The 25,956-nt window shown below is 32.7% G+C and overlaps 2 protein-coding genes across 26 annotated transcripts in view; one reads left to right on the top strand and one right to left on the bottom strand.

The window, feature by feature from the left end:
- LOC143223164 (uncharacterized) overlaps positions 1 to 23,952 on the bottom strand; it is a 49,800-nt gene extending 25,848 nt beyond the window's left edge. For 2 of the 5 annotated variants that reach the window (XM_076450735.1, XM_076450730.1), the window contains exon 1: positions 3,609 to 3,963. The gene's annotated coding sequence lies outside the window, so the exon portion shown is untranslated. Of the gene's footprint in view, positions 1 to 2,887; positions 3,160 to 3,608; positions 3,964 to 18,255; positions 18,395 to 23,796 lie in introns of those variants that run through there. The other 3 variants (XM_076450733.1, XM_076450731.1, XM_076450734.1) reach the window with 3 other exon arrangements.
- Positions 18,541 to 25,956, top strand: part of LOC143223166 (uncharacterized) — a 101,933-nt gene continuing 94,517 nt past the window's right edge. For 17 of the 21 annotated variants that reach the window (XR_013012707.1, XR_013012702.1, XR_013012696.1 and 14 more), the window contains exons 1-2: positions 18,545 to 18,684; positions 20,824 to 20,920. Coding sequence is in view for 2 of the 21 variants with exons in the window: in XM_076450739.1 (XP_076306854.1) it covers positions 20,824 to 20,920 (97 nt within the window). In the remaining 19 variants the exon portion in view is untranslated. Of the gene's footprint in view, positions 18,685 to 20,823; positions 20,921 to 25,956 lie in introns of all 21 variants that reach the window. The other 4 variants (XR_013012704.1, XR_013012712.1, XM_076450740.1 and 1 more) reach the window with 2 other exon arrangements.

The following is a 25,956-nucleotide window of genomic DNA, read 5'->3' as shown; positions in this document are numbered from 1 at the left end:
GATCAGAAATATATGTCAGGTTTCGTTAAGGTGCGCTAAAAAAAAAAATCTAAAATAATGTGATTATAAAACATAAATAGAAGTCGTCAAAATAAAGGTTTCTCATATGTTTACCGAACTCTATTCAATAAGCTGTAGCTTGTTTGAGATATTAAGAAAAGTCTTTAAAATCCATGTGTAGAAGTTCTATACAGCAAGTAAGGACCACACTGGTGTTTTCTCTAACCTTCTTCATAATAGAAGTTCTCCATGTTAAGTTTAATACGAACATTCAAAAGAGCTGTTAAGGTTTACAGAACATATTTAAGCAGTTAAAGCCCAAGTAACAGCTTTCACTCGTGCTCTCAGAACTAATTAACTGATCTTTAAAGATTACTCTCGTACTTTTTACTAGAGTAAGCTCTAAATAACATACAGTTTTTTTCATTTCACACAGGGAATGTTATATACACACTTAAAAAAATGTATCATTGAATATAGAGAGATAAGCTGTTGTGGTTAAGTGCTAGTTACAGGTTGATCATTTGTAGAAATATTATAGAAAATTACACAGATACGATTATATATTCATTACGAAAACCGTAAACGATGGGCTAAAATCCATATTTGAAAAAAGGCATAAACTTATCCACAACTTGACGATTACCTGCTGACAAAACAGATATACAATTACGGACGGTATAAACTTTCTGACAATACAATGTGATATGGTAATAAATATTTTTGTTGTTGTTCGTATAAATTGAAAAAGTGCCTGTTTCGTAGCGATAAGTCAGTTGTTTAGTAAACTAACTTAGCGTATGTTTTACTGGGGGGGGGCGGAAGGAAACGATTTACAGAGCCAATCGAAACAAAGTTCATATTTTATTACTTTAGTAACGTGGATTTAGAGATTTAGAGACATGCTGCCAAGTTTGTTTGTTTTTATACTTAATACTATGATTTCTAGAATTGTAGGACACATAATAGCAGCCCAATGGAAAGGGGTATGTCAGGCAAAATGGACATATCCTTTTTTATATCATATCTCTGTCTTACTGCTTCTAGTGTTCTTAAAACTTTGTTCATACACTCAAGTTTCTGATATTCTTCTTAAGATCTCAAAAACAGAAAATTTTTAAAGTAATGAAATTTATTACTAGGAGAGCAGGGTCCAAAACTCTAATCGAGTAAGTGACGTTATATTCGTAAGGTTTCACTTGATATTTATTTATTTATTTTTGCCATTTCGTCATTTCATTTGTATAAAATAATTCACGATATGATTAAATGCAACTTCAAAAAACAGCAACTGCAATAACTTTAAACAGTACCCATATATGTTCAAAATTCAATGGTTGTAATAAACGTTATAAACAATAAACATATGCATTGAAAAACGACGTATTTATAAAAGTCGTTTACGACAAGAAACAATACAACTCAAGCAAGCAGGGCTACAACAGCTATAAGTTGTATATACACCTATTCCATAATCACAAAGTAAAACAATCACTTATACTGTTAACACGACTGCTCAAAAAGTAATAACTGCAGAAGTTGTTTATAATAAGAAACAGTACAACTGAAGAACTCAATGGCCACAATAGCTATAAACAGTAAACATATCCGTTTAATAATCAGTAAATACAACAATAATATAAAGTGCTAATACGACAGTTCAGAAAACATTCGATGAGTACAGAGATCGTTTATTACAGGAAGAGCTAGATTAATGTGGTTTGACTTTTAAATTTCTAACATTTCATTTCAGTGAACCTTGTATGAGCTAATAATCTCTTATGAATGACTCGTGATAATAGTATAAGGTTTTAAAACTTATAATCACCTAAAATGCAACAATGCATAGACTTATTAATTCACAAAATATAGTATATTATTATATACTGAGCAAATTTAGTATAAATCTTATATACGGATATCAGTATAATTTAACTAACAATCAAAGTATATTTATTTCTTATTAAGGGAAATAAGAAAACCTCTCATGGTCTTTGCATTTTTTTTATTATTCCATTGAATAAGATGTTGTACATTACAGGCATTGTTTTAGATGTGATTTAAGAGTTGAACGTTTTCTCAAGTTCCCAAAGCTGTATAATTTATTTTATTTAAGCAAATAAATATTATTATTTGTTACAAGGAGCAGAATTAGAGGTTTAAAATCGAAGAATTCGAATACATCTTTAACTACTAAGCCAATAACACACGATTAGTGTGTTATTACTGTTGTGTTATCGGTAAATGCTTTACCCTTCTTAACTAAAGGGGCTTTCATCCTACCGCTAGAGTGAATTACTTCATTTCTTTACGAACCAATGATTCTGATACTAGAACACTTTTAGAAATACTGTTGTGTGTCATTTTCTACCAAACACGTAACAAGTATTTAAATATGCATTTCAAACAGTTGTAATCTACAGTGAATAGTACTAGCGTTACTTTAAGATCATGTAAGGTTTTCACGTTCTGCCAAAATCTAAGTAGTCTTACACTCGCAACGTTTCTCACAGTTCACCAGCTCCACACTTTTAATATTTTAAACTTTGAGCACATGTAAACTCGTGATAATTCTATTTTTCACAAATCTTTAACTCGTAATTGTCCTGTTATTCACAATCTATGCACTAATAATCTTCGCACTGTTTCGGTTCTAAACTTCTAACCATCCAACTATTTAGTAGTTTTATGTCTCAACGTCTGACATTTCTACACTTTTAATCATCTTATCGTTCATAAATAATGTTCACGAGACTTACACTCTTAATAATTTCACTTTTCACTAGTTCCATAATCATATATAAAGCTCCCCATCACTCGTGAAACCAACATTTAAAGTTTTACTACACGTAATTAGTTATGTATTTGTAATATTAAAAAGGCTTACCATTTGTACATCTAACAATGTCCTTCTGTTGCTCTAGCTCTGTACTTGTCACCATTCCATATCTCATCAGCTCGCATATAACATTCTTACCGCCTACTAGCATCGTACTTACACAGTTCTTAACATTACATGACATTAAATCGTAACCGTATCACTCTTAATATAGTTTTTCACTCACAACCTTCCTAACGTTCACTGTCTCTGCCTTTTAACCTTCCTAATGCTCACTAGCTGTACGTCTTTGACAGTAACATAGTCATATCTGGTCACCCGCCTTTTTTATATAGCCTAAAAATGTTCGGAGACATATTTTGTAACAGTAACATAAATACATTTTGACATCCTCGTTTGTTACAGTAATATTAAGATGTTAAGCTATTCATGTTTTATATTGTCACATGAATGTATTTGAGTTCTTGCGTTTCCAACCAAAATGCAAAAATGTACGGGTACTTTTGATGCCAAGAGTAGCTTTAGATTTTGAAAAAAATCCTTTCTCATACGAAGATTGATATGACTAAAAGCCGTGTTTCTGATATTAAAATAAAATGGTTGAACACTCAAGTTTCTCACATAAAAATTAAAATGGTTGGGCTCTCACATTTATCATATCAACATTTATATGGTTGGACATTTATTTTTTGGAAAAAAATTCAGTCGTCGCTGTTAATTTATAAATATTGCTTAACGAACTGAAAGTATGCGTATAAAAGTGACTTACCTGCGTTAGACGTTTGGAAATTGTTACATTGGAATTTCGCACGCATACATAAAGAAATATTAATCAGTAGGCTAGTTTTGTGAAAAATATAACTTCCAATTCTTAACTACCACAACGACACCGATTGCTAACGTGTTCCTTCTACTATTTTACCAATATGCACAGCAGATAATTATTTCAAAATTTCTGTAGAAAGCCGAGAACTGTTGCCACATGGAGGACTAACTTACGTTGTAACCATACGTTAACAAGTAATTATTTAATTTCTTTAAAAAAATTATTCTTCAGTAGCATAAGCTAGAGTAAATTACAACCGTTCAGAGATTTGCAACAGCCACTCAAAGCTTAGGGAAGTGTGGCAAGGCAGCCCGGAAGTCAGGCATCTACTTCCTTTGTCTTGGCCTTAGAAAGGAAGCGGGGGGACGACGCTAAGTTCTGGACATCCAGTGGATCAGAGACATCAGAAAAAAACAACGAAAAAAAGAGAAAATATAGCACAGCAGACTGTTTTGAACAATATGTAATATTCAAGTGAGAGCAAAGAATGCATATGCAACAAATAAATTCTAGCAAATAGTAGCACAGAAAAGAGCATAGCAATGTTCAGAAAACATTTACATCTACAAGCAAGAGTATCTTACTATCATAGAACAAACCTGTGCAAAAGTGATTTCATTGAAAGCTTTAATTACTCTTGAACAATGTATTATACAAAGCATATTCTGAAAAAATTGTGTATAATAGTAAATCAAAATTAATTGAAAAAATAATGAGGTAACTGCATAAGAATAAAAAGAAAACAACTTGGTTAATAAGCAGTTACAACAATGACGACTGTAAATGAGACATGTTTTACTTTACTCTTATTGTGTGATCAGGCATGTTATTCTGCGTATATTTAGACACTTTTCTCAAAGTTGTTAACTTGGATCGAATTTATCGTAAAGGTTTAATGACATTTATGAAACAGTAAGATTTATTGTTATACATTCTAATCAAAATACAGAGAGGACTGTTTTAAGTTTCAGAATTAATGAAAAAGCTTCACTGTATGCAAACTAATTCAGCGTAACAGTATTCCATCTCATGATTTTCCACGTTCAAAATCATTTTGGATAGGTTCAGCTATGTGAACCAGACACTTTTTCTGGTTTCTTTATTTAGATCTTAATGATCAGGTTTTATCATCAAGATATTCGTACATGTAATCATATTTTTTATTGCCTGATTAACCATATGTCTGCCGTATTCAAATATTCCCTTGAAAAATATGGATCTTGAGGATGAAATAACTGGAATTTAGTATGGATATCAGCGGGGATATATTCACTGGCTAGTACTGAATTGTGGATAATGAATGTCTATTATGCTGAAATTACTTTCATAATTAGTGACCATGTTTTATTATATAAACAAAGATAATTTACATTTTAATAGCTAGACATGTTTTATACAAAACATGTGTGGAAGAATATATTTAAAAAATTATTTCTTTGTATATGTGTAACTTACTATACGTTGAATTGGTCATATATTTCTTGACTTAGCGGTCAAAATGATGTTTGTTAAATGAAAAGAAATACGAATAAAAATAAAGTACATATTAAAATCACAAAAATAAATCACTACTAAATCGTTTTATAGCCAGTTTACAAAATGGAGTACGATATAGTCACCTAACACTAAAAAATATAAAAGTAGCAATGAATTTAACGTTATATACATTCTAGTTGCATATGGTTTTATGATATTTTCAGAAGATTTTTATTGTGTCCAGAATGCGTGAAATAAATAACATTCAGAACTACATTGAAATGCTAAGAGAGTAAATAATCGTTTCTCCTTGAAATAATTTTTTCTTTAAATATTTTTAAGAGATATTTCATGAATAGTTTTGACAGAAAAACAAACATTTTATGATATAAACACAAACAAAATTATGCTTAAACGTTAATATATGAAGGTTATGTTTAGAATATAGACGCTGTTTTTACAGTATAGGTTTATCTGCTTTATACGCATGTACATCTATAACTTATCAGTTTCTGGAGTAACTTAACGAATTTGGCCTGTTAGTTACAGTCATCATTGGATGGGTATGATATTTAGGATGTATAGATAGAAGCTTATGTAAATATATCAACGCAGGGATTAGCTGGACAAGGCCTTGACGTAGAAATGCCTTTCAGTGCAATGACGATTGAAATAAACATTGCATGTCAGTGAAGCATAACGTTGCCATCACAGAGTCATAAGGCTGCTTATGTTTGCTTTTTTAAGTTTAATCGTGCTGTAACAATATGAGTTACACTTTTAGCTGTTTATTTTTATGTAAAAATATTCAGATGTAACAATAAACATACAATTTATACTTAGGTTTTCAAGTTAGGTATTTTCAGGCATAAATACAAGATTAATAATTTATATGATTATGCAACACCTTTCACTGAGACCACACATCGTAAGGTTACAAAATTGAAATAATTGATAAGAATTTTGTATATAATCGCAAGAAGTCGTTTCAAATCCAAAAATCAACTTTCTTATAAACGTTAGAGATAAAACATGAGTATATTTTGCTCAGTTCGAAGCTTCTTTATCAGTGAATGAAATATTATTTGCCCAAAGCTAGCTAGAAGATAGTTCAAATATATAAACGTAAAAATATGATTTCACCAAGACTTTTGAGATCAGCATAATTTCAAAAGTTAGGTGCAACAATTATCAGCATAAAATGTTCAAAGTTAAAATACAATCTAGAGAACGTTTCAGTGGAACCTTAAGAAGAATAAACATGGTAGGTTCGAGAAATTTAATGGACTGCAAATGCCTCTCGAAAAAAGAAAATAATGTGATGTTTCGGTTTCTATACTGAGGCCTTATTCAAATACTGAAAAAAACCTCATCACAGAAGCTGAAACGTCACATTATTTGATTTCAAGAAGCAGTTATACTCCATTAAAATTTTAAAAACCTATGAAGGTCTATATCTTGTTTTAAACTCTTTAACGAATAAAGTTACTGAGTGGGCTGCTTCACTTAAGATTTTTTATCAATGTGCAATTAAAATATTGAAAAAAAATTCTTGTTCAGCCTGTTGGGATGTGAAGGCAAATCGAATGCTAATAATTTGCATATGCAGTAGGCGGCAAATAGGTATTGCGAAATATCACGACGACAGTACCAAATCCTCCCTCTTTACGTTTATTTTTTTTATAACAGAAATTATTTTGTTGTGTTACAGAAATATAGTGTCCACAAATTGTGTGCTGACGCTGATTCCTCATTCTTAATTTTCACGGACTGTTAATTCCTAAACATCTGTATGTTTTTTTTAAATTCACAAACCTGTATTTCCACTGGTTGGATGAGTTAACTAACACTCCTTATTTGACCCTCTCCACCCATTTCCTACGTAGAAACTGCCAATCTCAAATAACGCTTGTGCATAGAGTAACTTTGTTAATTCCAAACTATCATCAAGAAACTACCGTTTGTTGCCGTGTTTAAACCATTTTAATCAAACAGTCTCTTGTACAAAAAGACAAGTTAAAAAAATAGAACAAAATGATTAAGTAATAATCAAAATTTTAGATAAAGAAAACATTTCTGTCACTGCTTAATTCTAAAATTTCTAATTATCTTAGGATTTAATTATCTAGTAGTTTTAAATCCATTATTTTTCTAATGGAAAATACGAATAGTTCAAAGCAATTATTGCAGTTATGTGTTAAACAATAATTCTATCAACGTTTAAATTATAGCTGATGGAGTATGTAATGAATAATTATATGCAACAATATTTAGCTTCGTATGATGGCAAGGGTATTAGATCGATTTATATGCATAATCCTTATACTTACTGTTAATATTATACAAGTTTCAGTGAAGGAAAGTAATTCTAATGAAAACTTTTCTCTTTTTATTATGTTGAATATTCACTTACACTAATATTAGTTACTGGTATGGTAAAACAATGTTATTATTCGTTTATTGAAAAACATGATAGATCATTTATATTTTAATGGATATACTTATAAATATATATACTTACACTGCAGGCCAAAATCTTAAGGCCAATGAACATAAAGAAAAATATGCATTTTGCGTTGTTAGGCTCAACCACTTATCTGAGTAGAGCTTCGAAAGATGGAAATAAGAAAAGAGAAAAAACTTTTTTAGCAGTTAATAGGGAAAATGTGAACACTATGAAATTAGTCTAAATACTAGCTGGTCAAAAGTTTAGGCCCATACCAAAATTAAGTCCTAAACAGGAAAGAAAATGCCCAACAAGAGGTCTCAATAGTCAGTTGCACGGCCGCCATTGCGAATAACTTCAAACATTTGCTTTGGCATGGTCGATATAAGCGTTTGCAGAAGGCTGGTTGGAATGTTATTCCAAGTGGTGAAGATGGCTTCAAGAAGATCATGCACTGTTTGGAATTGACGTCCATTTCTATAGGGTCTCTTGCCATCCACTCTAAACATTTTCAGTGAGGTTCAGTTCGAGCTAACACGCTGGATGGCCCAAAAGAATCATGTTATCCGCTATGAAGAAGTCTTTGTCCTGCGGGCATTGTGGATTGCAGCGTTATCCTGCTGAAAGATCCAGTCATTTCCACACAAGCAAGAGCCTTCAGTCAATAAGGATGCTCTCTCCAATATACCAATGTAGCCAGCTGCTGTTTGACACCCCTGTATAACCTGAAGCTCCATTATTCCATGGAAGGAGAAAGCACCCTAGATCATGATGGAACCTCCTCTACTGTGTCGTGTAGAAAATGTCTCAAGTGGGATATCCTTATCGTGCCAGTAACGTTGGAAGCCATTTGGACCATTCAGGTTAACTTTGTTCTCATCAGAGAACAAAACCTTCGTCCACTTTTCTACGTCCCATGTTTGGTACTTCTCATCAAAGTTTAAACGAACTGTTTCGTGGTTTGGAAGGAGGTGTGACCTTTGAAGACGTTTACGGTTTTTAAAGCCTTTCTCTCGTATACACCGTCTTATCGTTCTTGAGCTGCATTCTGCGTCTGTAAGAGCCTTAATCTGGTTCGACGATTGGCCGGTGTCTTGCCGGACAACCAGCCGAATCCTCCTGCTCAAGGCCGGCGAAATTTTCTTGGGCCGACCACTTGAAATTCTCGTTCCGTATCCCTAGGGTCTTTTAAGAAATTTGCAACAGCAGTTTTACTACACCCAATCTCACCAGCGATAGCACGTTGAGAGAGACTTTGCTTTTGAAGCTCGACAATTCTGCCATGTTCAAACTCTGACAACTTTTTAGCGTTTGCCATGTTTTTACCAATGTAACACAGGAGACATCAGTGGGAAATGTTGACAACGCTAATGCTTGAACACAAATGACTAAATTTCGTTACGTGTTTACCGATTAACGCTTCGTTTCAGTATGGTCTTAAACTTTTGACCAGTTAGTATTTCGGCTAATTTCATAGTGTTCACATTTTCCCTATTAAATGCTAAAAAAGCTTTGTATTTTTATTTTACGTTTTCATATTTTCCTCTTTCGAAGCTCTACTCAAATAAGTGGTTGAGTCTAAGAACGCAAAATGCATATTTTACCTTTATGTTCATTGGCCTTAAGATTTTGGCCAGCAGTGTATCTGTGTGCATAAAGGTATACACATATATGTCTGTGTGATCAGTAACCAAGCTAGTTCGAGCTATTTTATAAGAATATTAGCATTTAGGTAATGACTACAGGTATTAGGCCTGCTTTAATTAAAATGTCGTGAGAATATGGATGATGATTAATGGTTAGATGTTGTTCATAAGTTCCAGAAACAAGAAACCCGACAATCTAAGTAAGAGTTAACTGTCATTAAAGTGACTTAAAATAGAATATACAACAATGCTGGCAATGTTTTATATTAGAAAGGTTCCACTTATATTTAGCATTTATTGTGATTTATTTGTTATTCACTTAAATTTGAAACATTAATAATTAAGGTTTACAAAAACATTATAATACTGCAGATAATGTGAGCAAAGAAGAATGACTTGAACTGTGTGAGAATCAGATTTCATTAAACCATAGTTTATGTACCATCTGATTTTTATCGTTACTAGTTGAGTGTATCGTTAAGAAAGCAAATATCGCATAATAGAAAATGTTACGTAATGCTACCATTCGTTTTTTCTTTTATTATATAATATCTAATGATTTCATTAGACGTTATTTTGGTTTGTGGAAGGTAATAATGGGTTTCTTGTGGAATTCTTTTCTATTTCAGATTCTATTTTATAACGTTTCTTGGGCAAAAAAATCATATTATACTCTGTACGGATATTTGCGCAGTAAATATACACAAAATTTGGTAATCGATACAGTCAAGTGTTGGAGATGCAAGCCCGAAATTCATAAGAAAAGTGAAAATGCACCATACTTCTGGTTATTTTTATATAAGTATTCCCGGACAAAAGTCCTAAACTAATACAACTAAATTATAAAAGGAGCATATAAAGCTGATCGTATCATACTTCCAGTTACGACCTTAGTAACAGAAATTATTCAAAGTAATGAAATTTATTACTTGGAGAGCAAGGTCCAAAACTCTAATCGAGTAAGTGACGTTATATTCGTAAGGTTTCACTTGATATTTATTTATTTATTTTTGCCATTTCGTCATTTCATTTGTATAAAATAATTCACGATATGATTAAATGCAACTTCAAAAAACAGCAGCTGCAATAACTTTAAACAGTACCCATAATGTTCAAAATTCAATGGTTGTAATAAACGTTATAAACAATAAACATATGCATTGAAAAACGACGTATTTATAAAAGTCGTTTACGACAAGAAACAATACAAGTCAAGCAAGCAGGGCTACAACAGCTATAAGTTGTATATACACCTATTCCATAATCACAAAGTAAAACAATCACTTATACTGTTAACACGACTGCTCAAAAAGTAATAACTGCAGAAGTTGTTTATAATAAGAAACAGTACAACTGAAGAACTCAATGGCCACAATAGCTATAAACAGTAAACATATCCGTTTAATAATCAGTAAATACAACAATAATATAAAGTGCTAATACGACAGTTCAGAAATCATTCGATGAGTACAGAGATCGTTTATTACAGGAAGAGCTAGATTAATGTGGTTTGACTTTTAAATTTCTAGCATTTCATTTGACTGGTATTTAGATCAACTAATAATTTATCACGAGTGATTTGAGAAAATAATTTCATAATTTGTATCCACACAACGTAACAATGCACAGTTTTATTAAGATTCACAAAACAGAATATATTATTATATATATATTAATCAGATTCTTGTTTGTTTTTTCAAAAAAAAACCTTTCGTGCAAAGAGATGTGAGAGAAGGAACGAATATAGCGAGAGAGGCGAAAGAAGAAAATAATATGCTTCCAGTAAGAAAAAACAACAACCTAGTTTTAAATAATCTATTTGCTATTGATTATAATAACAAGCATAAATGTCTTATGAATTAATTCCTGATAGAAATAAGTAGAATTATGTCAAGATTGTGACAAAAAATTAATCTACAACATTTTTCATGTGTAAAAACAAGTCTTTAGTTATTTTGATACGTGCGATACAGCTAGCTTATTTTTTGTTTTCATTCTTTTTAACGAAGATTGTTCACGATAATTATCGCTATTAATCTAAAAGTAATTATATTCTCTAGTGTGATCAGAATATAATCATATGACATATTTTTTTCCCATTACATGACACTTTTTTTCTACCGAAGAAGGCGCAGAACTTATGAACACATGATTTTAGTTTGCTTGAAGCATTAAATGAAAGCTAACACCACGATGGGTACACAAACATCTGTTGATAGAGATATACTATCTATCACTGCAAACCATGTACTGAACACTAGTTCTAGGTTTATGTCAAACACGAAAATAGAGCGCCTTAATGAAAGACACCATCAACATCTATCAGTAATCTCATCTTGAATCGTATTTCACTCGTCCAGAATATTATCGAATGCTTCCACTTATCAAAGTTGCTACTTGCATCAAGTAAAATGGCAGCCTTACGTTTAGTAGGCTAGTAAAATGCATCACTTTTATTGTATATCATAGTACAATGATATTATTATTTTTTACACAAGTCATCTTATGAAATATTGATAATTAGGTACACGTATTTGGGGTTGTTTAGTATGTCCGTTTCTAAAAAATCGCTATATTACTTTATTGTTCAAATTTTATTATTGTTATTCTTTTAAATATAATGTGTTGATAATTAAATGTTGATTAAATATTAAGACTAAAGAGTTATTAATGTACCTTTACAAAACAAAACAAAATTATGTCACAAATATGTGGTGACACATATTTTAATACGAATGGTATTTCTCAGTTTATGATAGGTTGTTAATATATTTAATGATTGGAATGGGACAAGATATGTTTAACAAAGTACAGAATATACTCAAGTAATAGGGTCCGTATATCAATATTCGTACTCAATATATATTTTCTAATTAATATAAAAGGTTTAAAGTTTAAGACACTCCACATTTATGGCCCAAACATAGAATGTGCACGAAACAATAACAAAATTTATAAAAACATCCGAAACTTAAGTTTAATGTATTTTATTTAATAAAATGGTACAAAAAAACAAGTAACAATATGTGTGTGTTTGTTTATTTGCTTTTGAATTTCGCGCAAAGCTACACGAGAGCTTTCTCCGCTAGCCTTCACTAATTTAGCAGTGTAAGACTAGTGGTAAGGCAGCTGGTCATCACTACCCGCCGCCAAGTCTTGGACTACTCTTTTACCTACAAATAGTGGGATTGACCGCACATTATAATGCCCCCACGGCTGAAAGGACGAGCATGTTTGGTGCGACGGGAATATGTGTGTGCTGAGAAAATTCCGGAACAAATCACTTGTATTAAACGAAACGGGAATCTAGTGAAGGAACTAATTTCAATTCCACATTAACAGAAAGAAAAGTTAGCCATTCAATCTTCGAAACTGTTCTAATGGGCCACAAAATTAAGAGGAAAGGACAGAACCAACCTTTTAAAATATGAGATGTTCTAAATGCACAAAACATATGTTATATAAACAGCCGAAACTTTAAATTTTTAAGTTCAGCAAGTCACAGTGCGGACAGACTATTTATTCACTGTTAGGAAATCATTTCAACACAGTTGCATATTTTACGTATATGTATACTAAAAATGTTATATGTTTATTTGCATTCACTTTGCTGAAACTGTAATAATTATACAATTGAAATAGATACAAATAGAAGACAAAATTGTTCGTATTTTTCAACAAATATCAAATTTCAAAGGTTTTTTTTTCTGGTTAGGTTATGTATCGTTATAGGGCTACGCCGTTGTTGCAATAGTAGATTCCAAATACCGTGATATAGGTTTAAGCTCCATTGTTATAGTGCTTTCAAGTTGTCGGGTTATAGGACTAGCCTTTAGTAACAGTAGCGATTTCAAATTGCCGTATTATAGGCTTAACTATCCCGTTTTCAAAGTGCCGTGCCATAGACCTAACCTATCAGTTGCAGTTGTGATTTCAAATTACCCTATTACAGGCCTAACTCCCTTTGCAATAACGGTTTCAAACTGCTGGGTTATAGACATAACTCTTTCATTACGGAAGCGGTTTCAAACTATCGTATTATAAAACTGGACGTCACGGCGCAGTAATGGTTTCAGATTGTTGTGTTATAGATCTAGTATATTTTGTAGTGCAAATATTTTTTTACCTCTGTACCACCGTAGCTAGATGTTCATCACACACTAATGACAGTGTACCAGATACAGATCACTTATATTGATAATATAACACATATATACATCAACTGCTAACTCATGCAATATTAACAACTGAAAAACGCACACACACTTATCTCAATAGCTGTAAAATACGACACACGCACTCATGCATATATTAACAAATATCAAGCATGATACACATATATCCATATATAGAAGCAGCTGTTAAGTATGATATATATATATATGTTATATATTTTAGAACAGCTATCAGGCATAACAAAAACACACGTATCAACAACTTACACCAATAGTTGTCGGGCGAAACACACATTTATAAAAACAGTTATCAAGCGCGACACACACATACGATATTATCATTAACGACGTTTATATAAACGCACCAGAAGTTGTGAGACATGACACACACACACCTCTAAACAGCTATCACGCACAACATGTAGATGCATGTATATCACAAGCTTTCAGTAACGAAATTTATGTAAACGTACTACGTGCTGTTAGATATGACACATACATAGACGTATGTATATTAACAGATATCAAAGACGAGACACAAACACATGTATCAACAACTGTCGGATACGACACACATATAAACAGTTATCAATAAATGTAGAGAATCCATACACAAATAACAAGAAGCTATATAATACATTACATATTATCATTAAGCAACAAAAATGCACATGAGAACAGTTATGAGATGTTACAAGTGTTTATCATCAGTTATAAAACATGGTAAAAGTGGTTATTAGCAAATATTAAACATGACACATGTATACACTTAAGCATAAGAAATAGACACAGTGAATGCTTGTATAAACAAGTATAGTCAAACATAAGATTAACAAATTACCAAACTTTACATATATAAACACTAAACATGAGAAACAGACGCAATACATGTGTAAACAAGTATAGTCAAACATAAGATTCATAAATACCAAAAATGACCAGATTTGACACGTGTATACACTTAACATAAGGAACAGACGCAATACATTCATGTATAAAAATACAGTCAAACATTAGACTTGTAAATATCAACAGTTACCAGACTTGACGAATTTATACACTACACATACAGACACAATACACGATGTGTAAAAAAGTGTAGTCAATCATGAGAGTCATACATGCTAACAATTACAAGACACGACACGACAGTATACGAACCCACTTAAACACAATAAATATGTATGTTTTTTGTAAAATACATTGAAGAAGACATGAATGAATAGGTAAAAAAAACGCTTATCACCGTTATCTGTACAGCTGTTCTGTAAACGAAATAATTATCATAACTGGAACAGATTATTCAAAGAATAACAATATGAGTTGATTAAAAAGATGACACATTGAAAACTTTCTCACATCTGAAAGACATTTTGAAGATTGATTTTAAAGATACTACATTCCTTCTTCAAGATACAACGGTTAAGCCTATGGACTTACAACGCTAAAATCAGGGGTTCGATTCCCTTCAGTAGACTTAGCAGATAGCCCGATGTGGTTTTGCTATAAGAAAACACACACACTTCTTCTTCAACTTATTTCGCACAAAGGAACACCAAATGTCCATATTTATCTATTCAAGAACACAACATTTTATTGTCTGCAGCTACAACTACAATACAACATTTGCTACTTTCAGAAATTTTAAACACAAAAACATCAGTTAGTTATTAGTAGTTATAAGAAAAAAAACATCTGTTGATTATCAGTAGCTAAAAACACAAAAACATTAGTGAACTATCTAAAGTTATCATTACAACAAAAATATTTAATTTTAATTGCACTCACAAAAATACCAAATAATTATCTTTTGTTACAACCATAAGAACATTAGTTGGCTATACCTGTGAGGCGGAAACACTGAATCTTGAGTAACCCCCGAGGGACACATTGCACATTTTTATCCATTTGTAAAAAACAACAACAAATGTCAACTTAAATAACATCAGTAGGAATGTTAGGAACTCCAACCGTTTTACATTTTTAGGCTCTAAGCGTTGTTCTTAAGGATATAGTTTTTATTTTTTGAAGAGAAGCACTATACTACATTGCGAAAAAGTGGGGAGAGCATTACCTCAGTACCTCCCGGCTCTATGTCTAACTCAGGTGTGTCAGTAGAATGTTTTTAAAAAGAAATTACACAAGCATATGTGTAAATTAAAATAGCTCTCTATCAAAGTAAACAAAAATCGAGTAGCTAGTCGAATAAGAACTGTATTTAAAAATGTCCAGTTAACTGACAAAGTATTTTACAAACACATAGTTTTAACGCCTTTAAGATTTGTTTTAATGCTTACTTAAAAACTTGAAAAGTTACAGGCTGGCAAATGCCAAATTTCAACATCTACCAGAAAACAAGTGGAACTGACTGTTTAGTTAAATATTTCAGAAAATAAGCTAATAGCAAAACTTCTATATTCTATTGTCGTGTCATGAACCAGTAATAAGACTTGTCTTCCACAACCAAAATCAATTCGAAGTTTTAACATTATAGGTTTTACAGCTTATTCAGGACGGTTGAGCAAAAGGGTTCTGCAAACAAATCAAAGAGACATTTGCAGGTCAACTGGTATAAAACGAAATCGTCAGTCATACTTCCATTACAAATACACTGTTTCTATTTATCACAAATATAATAGTAACTTTCTTTATATAAATATAAGATGCTTCTTCTTGAGTGGAAAGATCGACTAGAAATCTGTAGTGAGATTCATTAAACTTCTATTTACGTGGGAGAGATATATATAATGGAACTTCGGAGTTTCGACTTTTCTCTCCTGTCAGTGTAGTTATTTTGCCCCTTCACGTACAATAAGTTTCACCAATGCTATAGTGACATGTTTAATCGAGTTTTTCTTGTGCCGATGATTGCTTGTCGATTGAGAAATAAAATTCACTAAGGTTCCAGATAGAACCTCATTTAGATTTGTTTTTTTTTTCACTACTAACAGTCTGTTTGTAGTGTGACTAAAACTGTCCAGAATCTGACAGTTAAAATCCAGTGACGGTTTAACTGTTTGCGAGAGTAATATTTATAATTTTTTAAAAGTCAACGTTAATACCAAATCCTTTCCAGCACAATTTTGTGATGCCTGCAAGTGGTTTCTGTCAAACATTTCCTTTTTGGCAAGCATAGCCTAACCTATGCAATTAGTTCTTACTAAATGTTTTTTGTTGGAAAAGTACAGTTGTTTGAAAGTTGAATGTGATTTCTACAAGTTTGTGCGAGCATAGTAAGACCGATGCAAGTGATCCTAACTAAACGTTTCCCGTTGGACGAGTACAGTTATTTGACGACTGCAAGTGATTCCTTTTAGGCATTTCCTTTTGGGTGAGCAAAGTGTAACCAATACAAATGGTTTTTATTCATCTTTTTCTTTAGAAGAGTACAGTTATTTGGCGACTGTAGGCGATTTCTACTACAGAATTTGTTTTTTAAATGAGAGTAATTATTTGACTTCTGTAAATGTTGTTTACAGAACCTTCCTTAAATCTGTTCTACCGGAAGTTGGATAAGCGAAATCACCTGAAAACTCCAATAAGTCCCAATAATTTAAATTAAGAACAGTTACTTTTTATCCATATTTTATCTGTAGAAACTATGGAATCGGTCATATAAAGTAACCTCCAACATATGTATCTACATGTTTAAACAGTTACATGCATTTACATCTATAAATTCATTCATAGAACAATTCTCAGTCAAACACGTTTTTATAGACTCAGCTACAGAAAAATTTACAAACTAGCATATATCTTTCAATATACATATTCACACAGAAACAAATGCACAAACATTTGTCTACTGACAAAGTCATAGAATTACTTATCTTTGGGCACGCCCATAAATATATCACAGAATCACTTCTGACACGCCAGTAGAAACAGATACAAACTTGCAAATCTACTGAATTCTCCAAAGATATAATTACATATATAGACACATACGCAGTTAAAACTAGAGGCATGCACATCTATAGACACATACGCAGTTAAAACTAGAGGCATGCACATCTATAGACACATACACAGCTAAAACTAGAGGCATGCACATCTATAAACAGAGTCAAAAGGCATAAACAAGTACACTCATTTAAAGATATAATATATAATCAACATGCAACGAACACTGGTCACCATAAGATAATTTCAGGATGGCGTGTCTTTTGAAAAATTCACAGAAATAGTCCCTGAAATTTCATGTGCTTTATTAGAAAGACTGTGATATGTGATGTAATCATTTTCTCATAAAACGATAAATCACGAAACAAAACCAATATATTGATCAACAGACAAACCATATTTGCCTCATGTGAACAATTAGATAGTTTTTATGCTCTGGTAACAACAAAAGCGAGAAAAATTATCATGACAAATTTCACTTATTACAATCAATCTAAAATATTTTTCAGAGTTAAAATACCGCAAGCTACGAAAAATGTTAGTGGCTCAAATAACAATGGTAAAATGAACAGTTTGAAAATTGCAACTGGTGATAAGGTTCTGATTTTGTACTCCAAAGTATGACCAATACATGTGTCACAATCCAAAGGTTTCACTGGTCATATATATATATTATTTAGACTTTTAGTACATCCCTACACATTTCTCTTTGATATTTATATCTAAATATTTATAGCACACTGAGACTTCATTAAAAGAATGGAACCTTTCGTTTCTAATTCCATTTTCTTAATACATGCAGACTGACTGTTTGTGGAATATCGTGTCCAAGGCTAACTCGTCTAGTCGGTTATCGAGAGAAGTTATCGAGGCCTTCTTGAAACCCAATACCAGTTGTAGAGTATGGCTATCAGATCTTTCTATCAGAAACATAACAAACTTACCAGTACTAAATTGGCCGGGGTGAAACAGGCTGGTCGTTGGACAAGTGATATAAGGCGATGTTTGATAGTGTTCAGTCTATATAAAGTGTCCGGACACACTTTCAGCGTCGTTTCAACAGCGCCTTTCTGGCATTTTCCTCTCAGACCGCTTCCTTTTCCTTACTGCAAGTTCCTCTGCTGGAGTAAACAAGTCACTGCAGCTCGCGCCACGTGCCCCCAACGACGCGAACATTCAGCTACCGTGGCTGAGAATGAGATCCCGAGAAATCCGGACTCGGGTCAAGGGTCCTCTGTTTTTACTAACTTGAGCGAATGTGGCCGGTGGAAAGGTCAATAGAGCTTTCTTCAAATTATAGTAATGACAACGTTTCAAGGGGCAAAGGTTACAGTAGGTGTTGTTCAAAGAAAAATATCGACTGGTAAATACATGTGAGTTTCTTAATAGTTTTTGGAAAACGACTGCTTATTTTTCACCATGGTCTGTTCACTTAAACGATAATTATGATACATCATTGAAAAAAAATATTAATCTAGAGCGTATTATCTTTTTGAATAATATTATATAATTTATCACGTTTCGTATAGGCTTAACAAATGTAATAGATTTTGCAGAAAACTTTCAACCCTGTTTTTCTGGGAAAACGTACTTTATGATAAATGGTCAGCTCAGATAATAAATGACTCAACAAAACAGAGAAACTCTTAAACACATGATATAACAATACAAAATAGTAGAACTAAATTTTAAAACTAAAGATACAGCACTTAGCACTAAGCTGACACTACATATTTAGAAATATGTAAAGGTTAAAAGTCCATACATAAATGTTTTTAAAACAGAAATCATGTTTTGGTGTGATGCATCAAATTATGAAAACAAATGTATATGAATAATACAGTAAAAGTGCAGAAGTTTTTCGATTAAAAATTAGTCAGACTGGACAGTCGAAGAAACATAGAGCAGTTTATTGGTAATAATAGCACATACCAATAAACCAAACTTTGTTCTATAGAAGTATTCACAAAATAATGAGTTCGATTTTGATGGATTTAACTGATGTAACAGATAGTGTCGAATGAAATAAGAGCTGTATGAATTATTATAAGCATTATATATATATGATAAGTGTATACGTTTTAAATAGACAACTCTTTGAAATAATGCTTCTGTTGTCTTATGCGGCAGGACAAGAATGAAACAATAACCTACTAAAGAGAATATAGAGTTGTATTTAGATTGAAAGTAAATAACGGTAAAAAACAAAATGACTATAAAAGAAATATTTCTGTATACACAGCTTTCTTTGTATAAACATCTTATCTTTGTATATAATTGCTACCTGTGAATAAGAACTTGAGACTTTTTCTTGACCAATTTCTTAATAAAGCGATGTTATAAACAGTGAAATTTTAAAAGTGTCTTATCAAGAAGTGTAAAAATCAACTCTCTTCATTTGTTGTTATTTCAGTTTCTTTTTGTTTTATTTCCATTATGGTATCAACTTTTTTAAACTCTTTCCTAACGTATTAACAAAGCATCGAATTCATTACTACCAATAACGGAAATAGTGTAATATTTTATTACCATCGGGGTAAATTCCTTCCTCTCGTACGAAGTGTATTTAAACTTCAGACCTAATTTTCAATTTTAAGGCGCCCCTACTGAAATGGTTGAAATGTGTAATAGTTAAATAATAGTGAAATTTTAAAATTATCGAATTACGAAGTGTAAAAATTAATTGTAGTCCTTTTTTTGTAAATTTATTGTATACATGTTTTTAATTCGCGTTTGTATATTTATCTGAAACAAGTAACTACGCACGTTAAATATCGTTCACCTTCGCACTCGTATATTCGTAAAAAATAACATTGTACCATTAGCCAAATAGGGATAGTGGGGTTCCATGTGAGCTTGCATGCATGCATGCATGCATGAAGTGACTGACAAAAATTGTTCTTTTAATTACAAATATTTAGTTAACGTAACGAATAGTGAACTACTTGACGTCTAATATACACGATTCAGTTAAGATTATATATTTTATGATTTACTTACGTATAAACCAAACATGCGATTTTAATACCACTGGTTTAGTTAACACATATGGGATGATTAGGACTTATTTTTTAAATAAGTATCTGTAGAAGTATTGCAGTTACACAGAGATTGAATACCCTATATTAAAACGATTTTGGAACCTCACTACGTCGTTATTGTTCATGTCTGTACGTCCGATCCTGCTCTACCTGATGATCGTACATTTTGGAAATAGCCTTGCAAAGTGGTGTTTCTATAAAAAAAATGGCTCTGTCATAAAACTTTCGTGTGTGAAGCACACCGCGCCTTTCTACTTGTTTCCCATAATCTATATAATGTACAAGGACGACAGTTTTCTGGCGCCTGTTTCAACAGTCCGATCGTACAGAAGCCCATAGAAGATGCCAATAATTCAGTTTACATATCTTTGTATGGAATAACATGAATATTTGTTTTATGACGTATGCGACTATTCAATAGAAATATCGTGGAGGAAACGTATGTATTTGTGACTTGTATCGCTTTTTCAGATGAAGATCCTTCTTCATGACGTGATATGCATCTGGGGCACACGGACGACCTTTGCCATAGTTCATCATAAAGGGCTATTACATACCCTTCACAAAGGTAATATCTTTTCGGTAGAATTACTCTTTCTAAATTGCTTCACAATGTGAAAATGTAGTTCTCATACATTCCTGGCCTGACACAGCCAGGTGGTTAGGGCGCTCAACTCCAAATCTGAGGGGCACGGGTTCGAGTCCCTGTCACACCAAACATGCTCGCCCTTTCAGCCGCGGAGACGTTATAATGTGACGGTTAATCCCACTATTCGTTGGTAAAAGAATAGCCCAAGAGTTGGCGGTGGGTGGTGATAACTAGCTGTCTTCCCTCTAGTCTTACACCGCAAAATTAGAGACAGTTAGCGCAGATAGCCCTCGTATAGCTTTGCGCGAAATTCAAAACAAACTAAATCAAACCAACCTAACATTGATTAATTATTACTTTGACTACAAACTAGTCATGTATATGGGCTGCAGAATATTTGTCTTTATTAAGATTATTTATCGTACAGAATATGTCATAGTAAACTCTTCCTCAATAAAACCAAAACTAACGAAGCTACAAGTCAGGTTTTCTTTCGTGATAACTTGTATTTACTTGGTCACTGAATCAGGTGTGAGCACAACTACTAAACAGCCCCACACGAACAAATCCTATCAGATACAAATAACTAGGTATTTATGATATCTTTATTGAGGTCTGCTTTGGTCCGCATTGTATATGACTTGAAAATGTTGTTAAACGATAATTTACCAAAGGGAGGGGATGATGTTGGACAAACGTATACTTACTTTTAAATACGGAGAAAGCAGTAACAGAATAACTTTCTAACATCAACTTTGCACCAAATACAGGGAACTTTAATTAATATACACAGATATGTACAGTAATGAAGATTTGGTAGAACATTAACAAAAACATTGTGCTACTTCACAACTGTGCGAAACTTTATCCGCTAAACTCAGATTTGCGGTCGAAGCGGTATTAACGTACAAGTTTCTGTGTAGTTTCTTTTTATCGGAAGAAGATTCAGACAAGAAAATGTCTGAAACATCGTTCATGTCATACAACAACTGCCAAAACTGGGATTATCAAAATATTAAGAACTGGAGCTACAAGTATATGGTCCTTACTTTAAGTAGGTGAAAAACTTAAACATTTTAAGAAGATTTTCAGGAATAACGGGTATCCAAATGAAACAATTGAACGTGTCTTATATGGTTCATCTGTCTCACCTACTAATGACTCACAATCTGAAAATCACATCAAAACGAAAAAAGGATTTCTTCCTTATATATCAAACCTAGAAGAAAATTGTTGTAGGATAATGAATAAACTTCACAGTCTTCTCACAAAGAACATGGTTTATACTAGTCTATGCCATTGGGGAAACACAGCGCTCATTTCAAGTAAGGTTCAAAGAACACCAAAGATATATTAAGAACTGTACTATAAACACATCAGCTATAACTTTTCACGTTCAGGAAAATGGCCATATTATCAACTTAAAAAACGCTGAAACAAAATATGTAGAACAAAACATCAAACGTAGAAAATGAAGGAAGCTATTACCATCCAAAGATAAGACAATAAACCACCGGTGGGTGTCAGTCAAAACAACGGATAATAATTACTCAGTACTGCATGACTACTACTAACAAAAGACATGAAACATAGTTTGTCGTGGTTTCGATGTGAAATTAAACCTTTAATATTACAATGTATTATTTGATATTGAGAAATTCGTTCATTTTTATTTCTCTATATAATGCTTATAATTATATTTTTCATTATGTTTATTATGTCGAAGCGATTTATTTATATTTATGTTCATCATAATTCTATATTTTTAATAACTTCTATACTAGATGTCAGTTATTGTTACGACTATTGCCAAGCTGCCTGTTAAAAGCAGTGTTTCACAGTTTTACGAATTTTTGTTGTTCAGTACAATGCTGCCCGATGAAGGCTTCGGTAAGAGGGCCGAAAGTTCGGAAATAAATGTATTTTAATGTAGAGAAAAGTCAGTGTATAACACTATATATGATTTAATTATGGTAATACGTATTTCTCTCGTGAGGCGTAATTGCATATAAAACTTATTATAATTCAAATAGTTATTACAAAACTTATTCAACCTCAAAGACATTACATTAAATAACTATTTACAAACTATGATTGTAATAATAACTGTTTTGTTAAAGTATTCCTAGGGAACGTCTGAGTTTCTTTGTTTATAGCTAAGCACGAAGCAACAATATTCGTTACCACAGGCGTCAAAAGTCAGTTTTAGCATTATAAGCTCACATAATTAACGGTGAACCAATTAGGCTTGGCGTCTCAGACAGTTTTAAGTAAATACCCAGAAAACTACGATTCATATAATGATTATTTAGCTAAAACAACACATACACACACAGGGCTTAGTTTTAAAAATATTTCCCCAAATTACGACTTTAATACTGATGGTATAGTGACGATAAAATGAACTGGCGTCTTTAGTTTTAGATAAAAATGCGTACAAGTATAATTCTAATACAGTTTATTTAGTTAAAGTAGCACATACTGGATAACCAAGTTAGCTTTACATAGGTACTGCAAAGCTATGACATTTGTTCCGTTTTTGATCATAATACAATTGACCAACATAATTAAAGCTAAAATTAGTAATGCTCATTAATCAGATGTATCTGTAACACAATATCTTCTCAAAATGTTCTTTGCAAAGAATTATACATATATATATATGTATATAGAAATTGAGAAAACATTTTTATATCGACGACTCATAATAGGAAGTTCAGATTGTAGACTCAAGAAATTGAATGCTTTATAAATAAAACATTCTTGTAACGATAATTTTTATACGCACAAAGCACATGGACATTATATTAACTAAACAAACACTCTTACCATGAAATAACAGAGACAATACAAACCGTTTTGTTCACTCGTAGTTATAAACAGGTTTTGGCATACCCAGTATCAATGTTGATTAAAGGTATATTGTAAATACAAAATTCATTCTTTGATAGATTGTTTAGGCAGGGTGTTCATGATGAAACTTTGTAGAATGGATGGCAACTGCCTGTTGTGGAGATACAAGTGTAGAGGGCGACGCCTGAAGACAAAAGGCGGAAAACTTTCGAAATATCGACCTCTACACTTGTGTCTCCACAATAGGCAGTTGCCGTCCATTCTACAAAGATTTATTATACAATTAATGTTTCGTTGTGTCTAACTAAAAACGTATTAAAGACAATTACAATAGTGTTTTAGTACAAGCTATTTTCATAATCTGGTTTAGTTAGCAGATATATTTCAAGAAAAATTATAGCTTTTTTTTTAAATTTTAGCTACGAAAAGTGATAGCATATTGTTTTCCAATAGCATCACAGACTTCAGCTATTCGCAACTTAGGGAAATACCAAACAATTACATTAGTTACAACCGTAAGGATATAAGATTGTTATGTTTTCGTTTTGTTAACAGAACCAAGAGTTTACGAAACAATTGAATGAATGAATAGTCCATTTAGAATAGTTTTTATCATACATGTAAAACAAAAAATATTACTAAAAATAAAATAAAGCACTCAAATTAATTAAAAGGTGTTCTTGTCAACGATTCCATGCCCAAGTATCTCAAGGGTGGGATATAAACACTAGAGATAACCAAATGTTTATTTGAGTAGATATTTCTAAACATGGTCTGGCTTGGCCAGGTGGTAAGGACGCTCGACTCTTAATTTGATGGTCACGAATTTGAATACTCGTCGCGCCAAACATCCTCCCCTTTACGGCCGAGGGTACGTTACAATGTAACGGTTAATCTCATTATTTGTTGATAAAAGAGTAGCCTAAGAGTTAGTGATAACTAGCTGTCTTCCCTCTAGTATTTCACTGCTAAATTAGGGACGGCTAGTGTAGATATTTCTTATGTAGCTTTGCGCGAAATTCAATAAAAAATGTATAAAGCACAGAACAAAGACAAAAATACAAACATTTCGAAGAATTTCTATGAAACTATTTCAATGAAATGCATAAAATAGTATTATCAGCATGTTTAACTAATAATAGTGAAGTACTTTATCCAGCATAAAATATTCATACATATACTGTTAAAAGAGTGTGTGCGAAGCTTTTTATACCTTATTGTATTACGCGAAGGGAGAGGTATTTGGGGAATGAATCTATTATCCTTCAGAACCCCTTTACAAACAGAGCAGTATTTGTGTTAAAAGTTTTTTGTGTGAATTTCTTTGTTTTAGACACATAGAATACTGGCATCGCACCTAGAAGCACAACGGTATGTCTGCGGACTCATACTGCTAGAAACCGGGTTTCGATACCGGAAGAGGGAGGACCACAGCTAACCCATTATGTAGTTTTGTGCTTAATTCCAAACAAAACAAAAATAGTGGTACCGTCACCCTGTTGAGTTTTATACTGGTACCGTCACTCTCTTGAGTTTTATTACTGGTACCGTCACTCTGTGGCCCGGAATGACCAAGCGTGTTAAAGCGTTCGACTCGTAATACAAGGGTCGCGGGTTCGAATCCCGGTCGAACCAAACATGCTCGCTCTTTCAGCCGTGGGGGCGTTATAATGTGACGGTCAATCCCACTATTCGTTGGTAAAAGAGTAGCCCAAGAGTTGGTGGTGGGTGGTGATGACTAAACTGCCTTCCCTCTAGTCTTACATTGCTAAATTAGGGACGGCTAGCGCAGATAGCCCTCGAGAAGCTTTGCGCGAAATTCAAAACAAACAATCCTCTTAACAAATAAGTCGATTCGTAATCACATCATTTGGCTCAAAAGTATCTTTTGTACTAAAAGTGTTTGGTAAGTATCAAGTGTTGTGGATAATGTTTAATTGTTTTATGTAAGTTTCTCTGGTTCTCTAGATAAAAGTTTTATCGAAATTGCTAAATCTTACGTTCTGACTCTAGTCTTACTCAACTGCCCTCCAGTGCCTCAGCGGTATGTCTGCGGAATTACAACGCTAAAAATGGGGTTTCGATACCCGTGGTGGACAGAGCACAGATAGCCCATTGTGTAGCTTTGTGCTTAATTCAAAACAACAACTTACTCAAGTACT

The sequence above is a fragment of the Tachypleus tridentatus genome, chromosome 8, assembly GCF_004210375.1.
Source record: "Tachypleus tridentatus isolate NWPU-2018 chromosome 8, ASM421037v1, whole genome shotgun sequence".
Taxonomy (NCBI): Eukaryota; Metazoa; Arthropoda; class Merostomata; order Xiphosura; family Limulidae; genus Tachypleus; species Tachypleus tridentatus.
The sequence above is the reverse complement of the archived record's forward strand: the minus strand, read 5'-3'. Positions and strand labels throughout refer to the sequence as shown.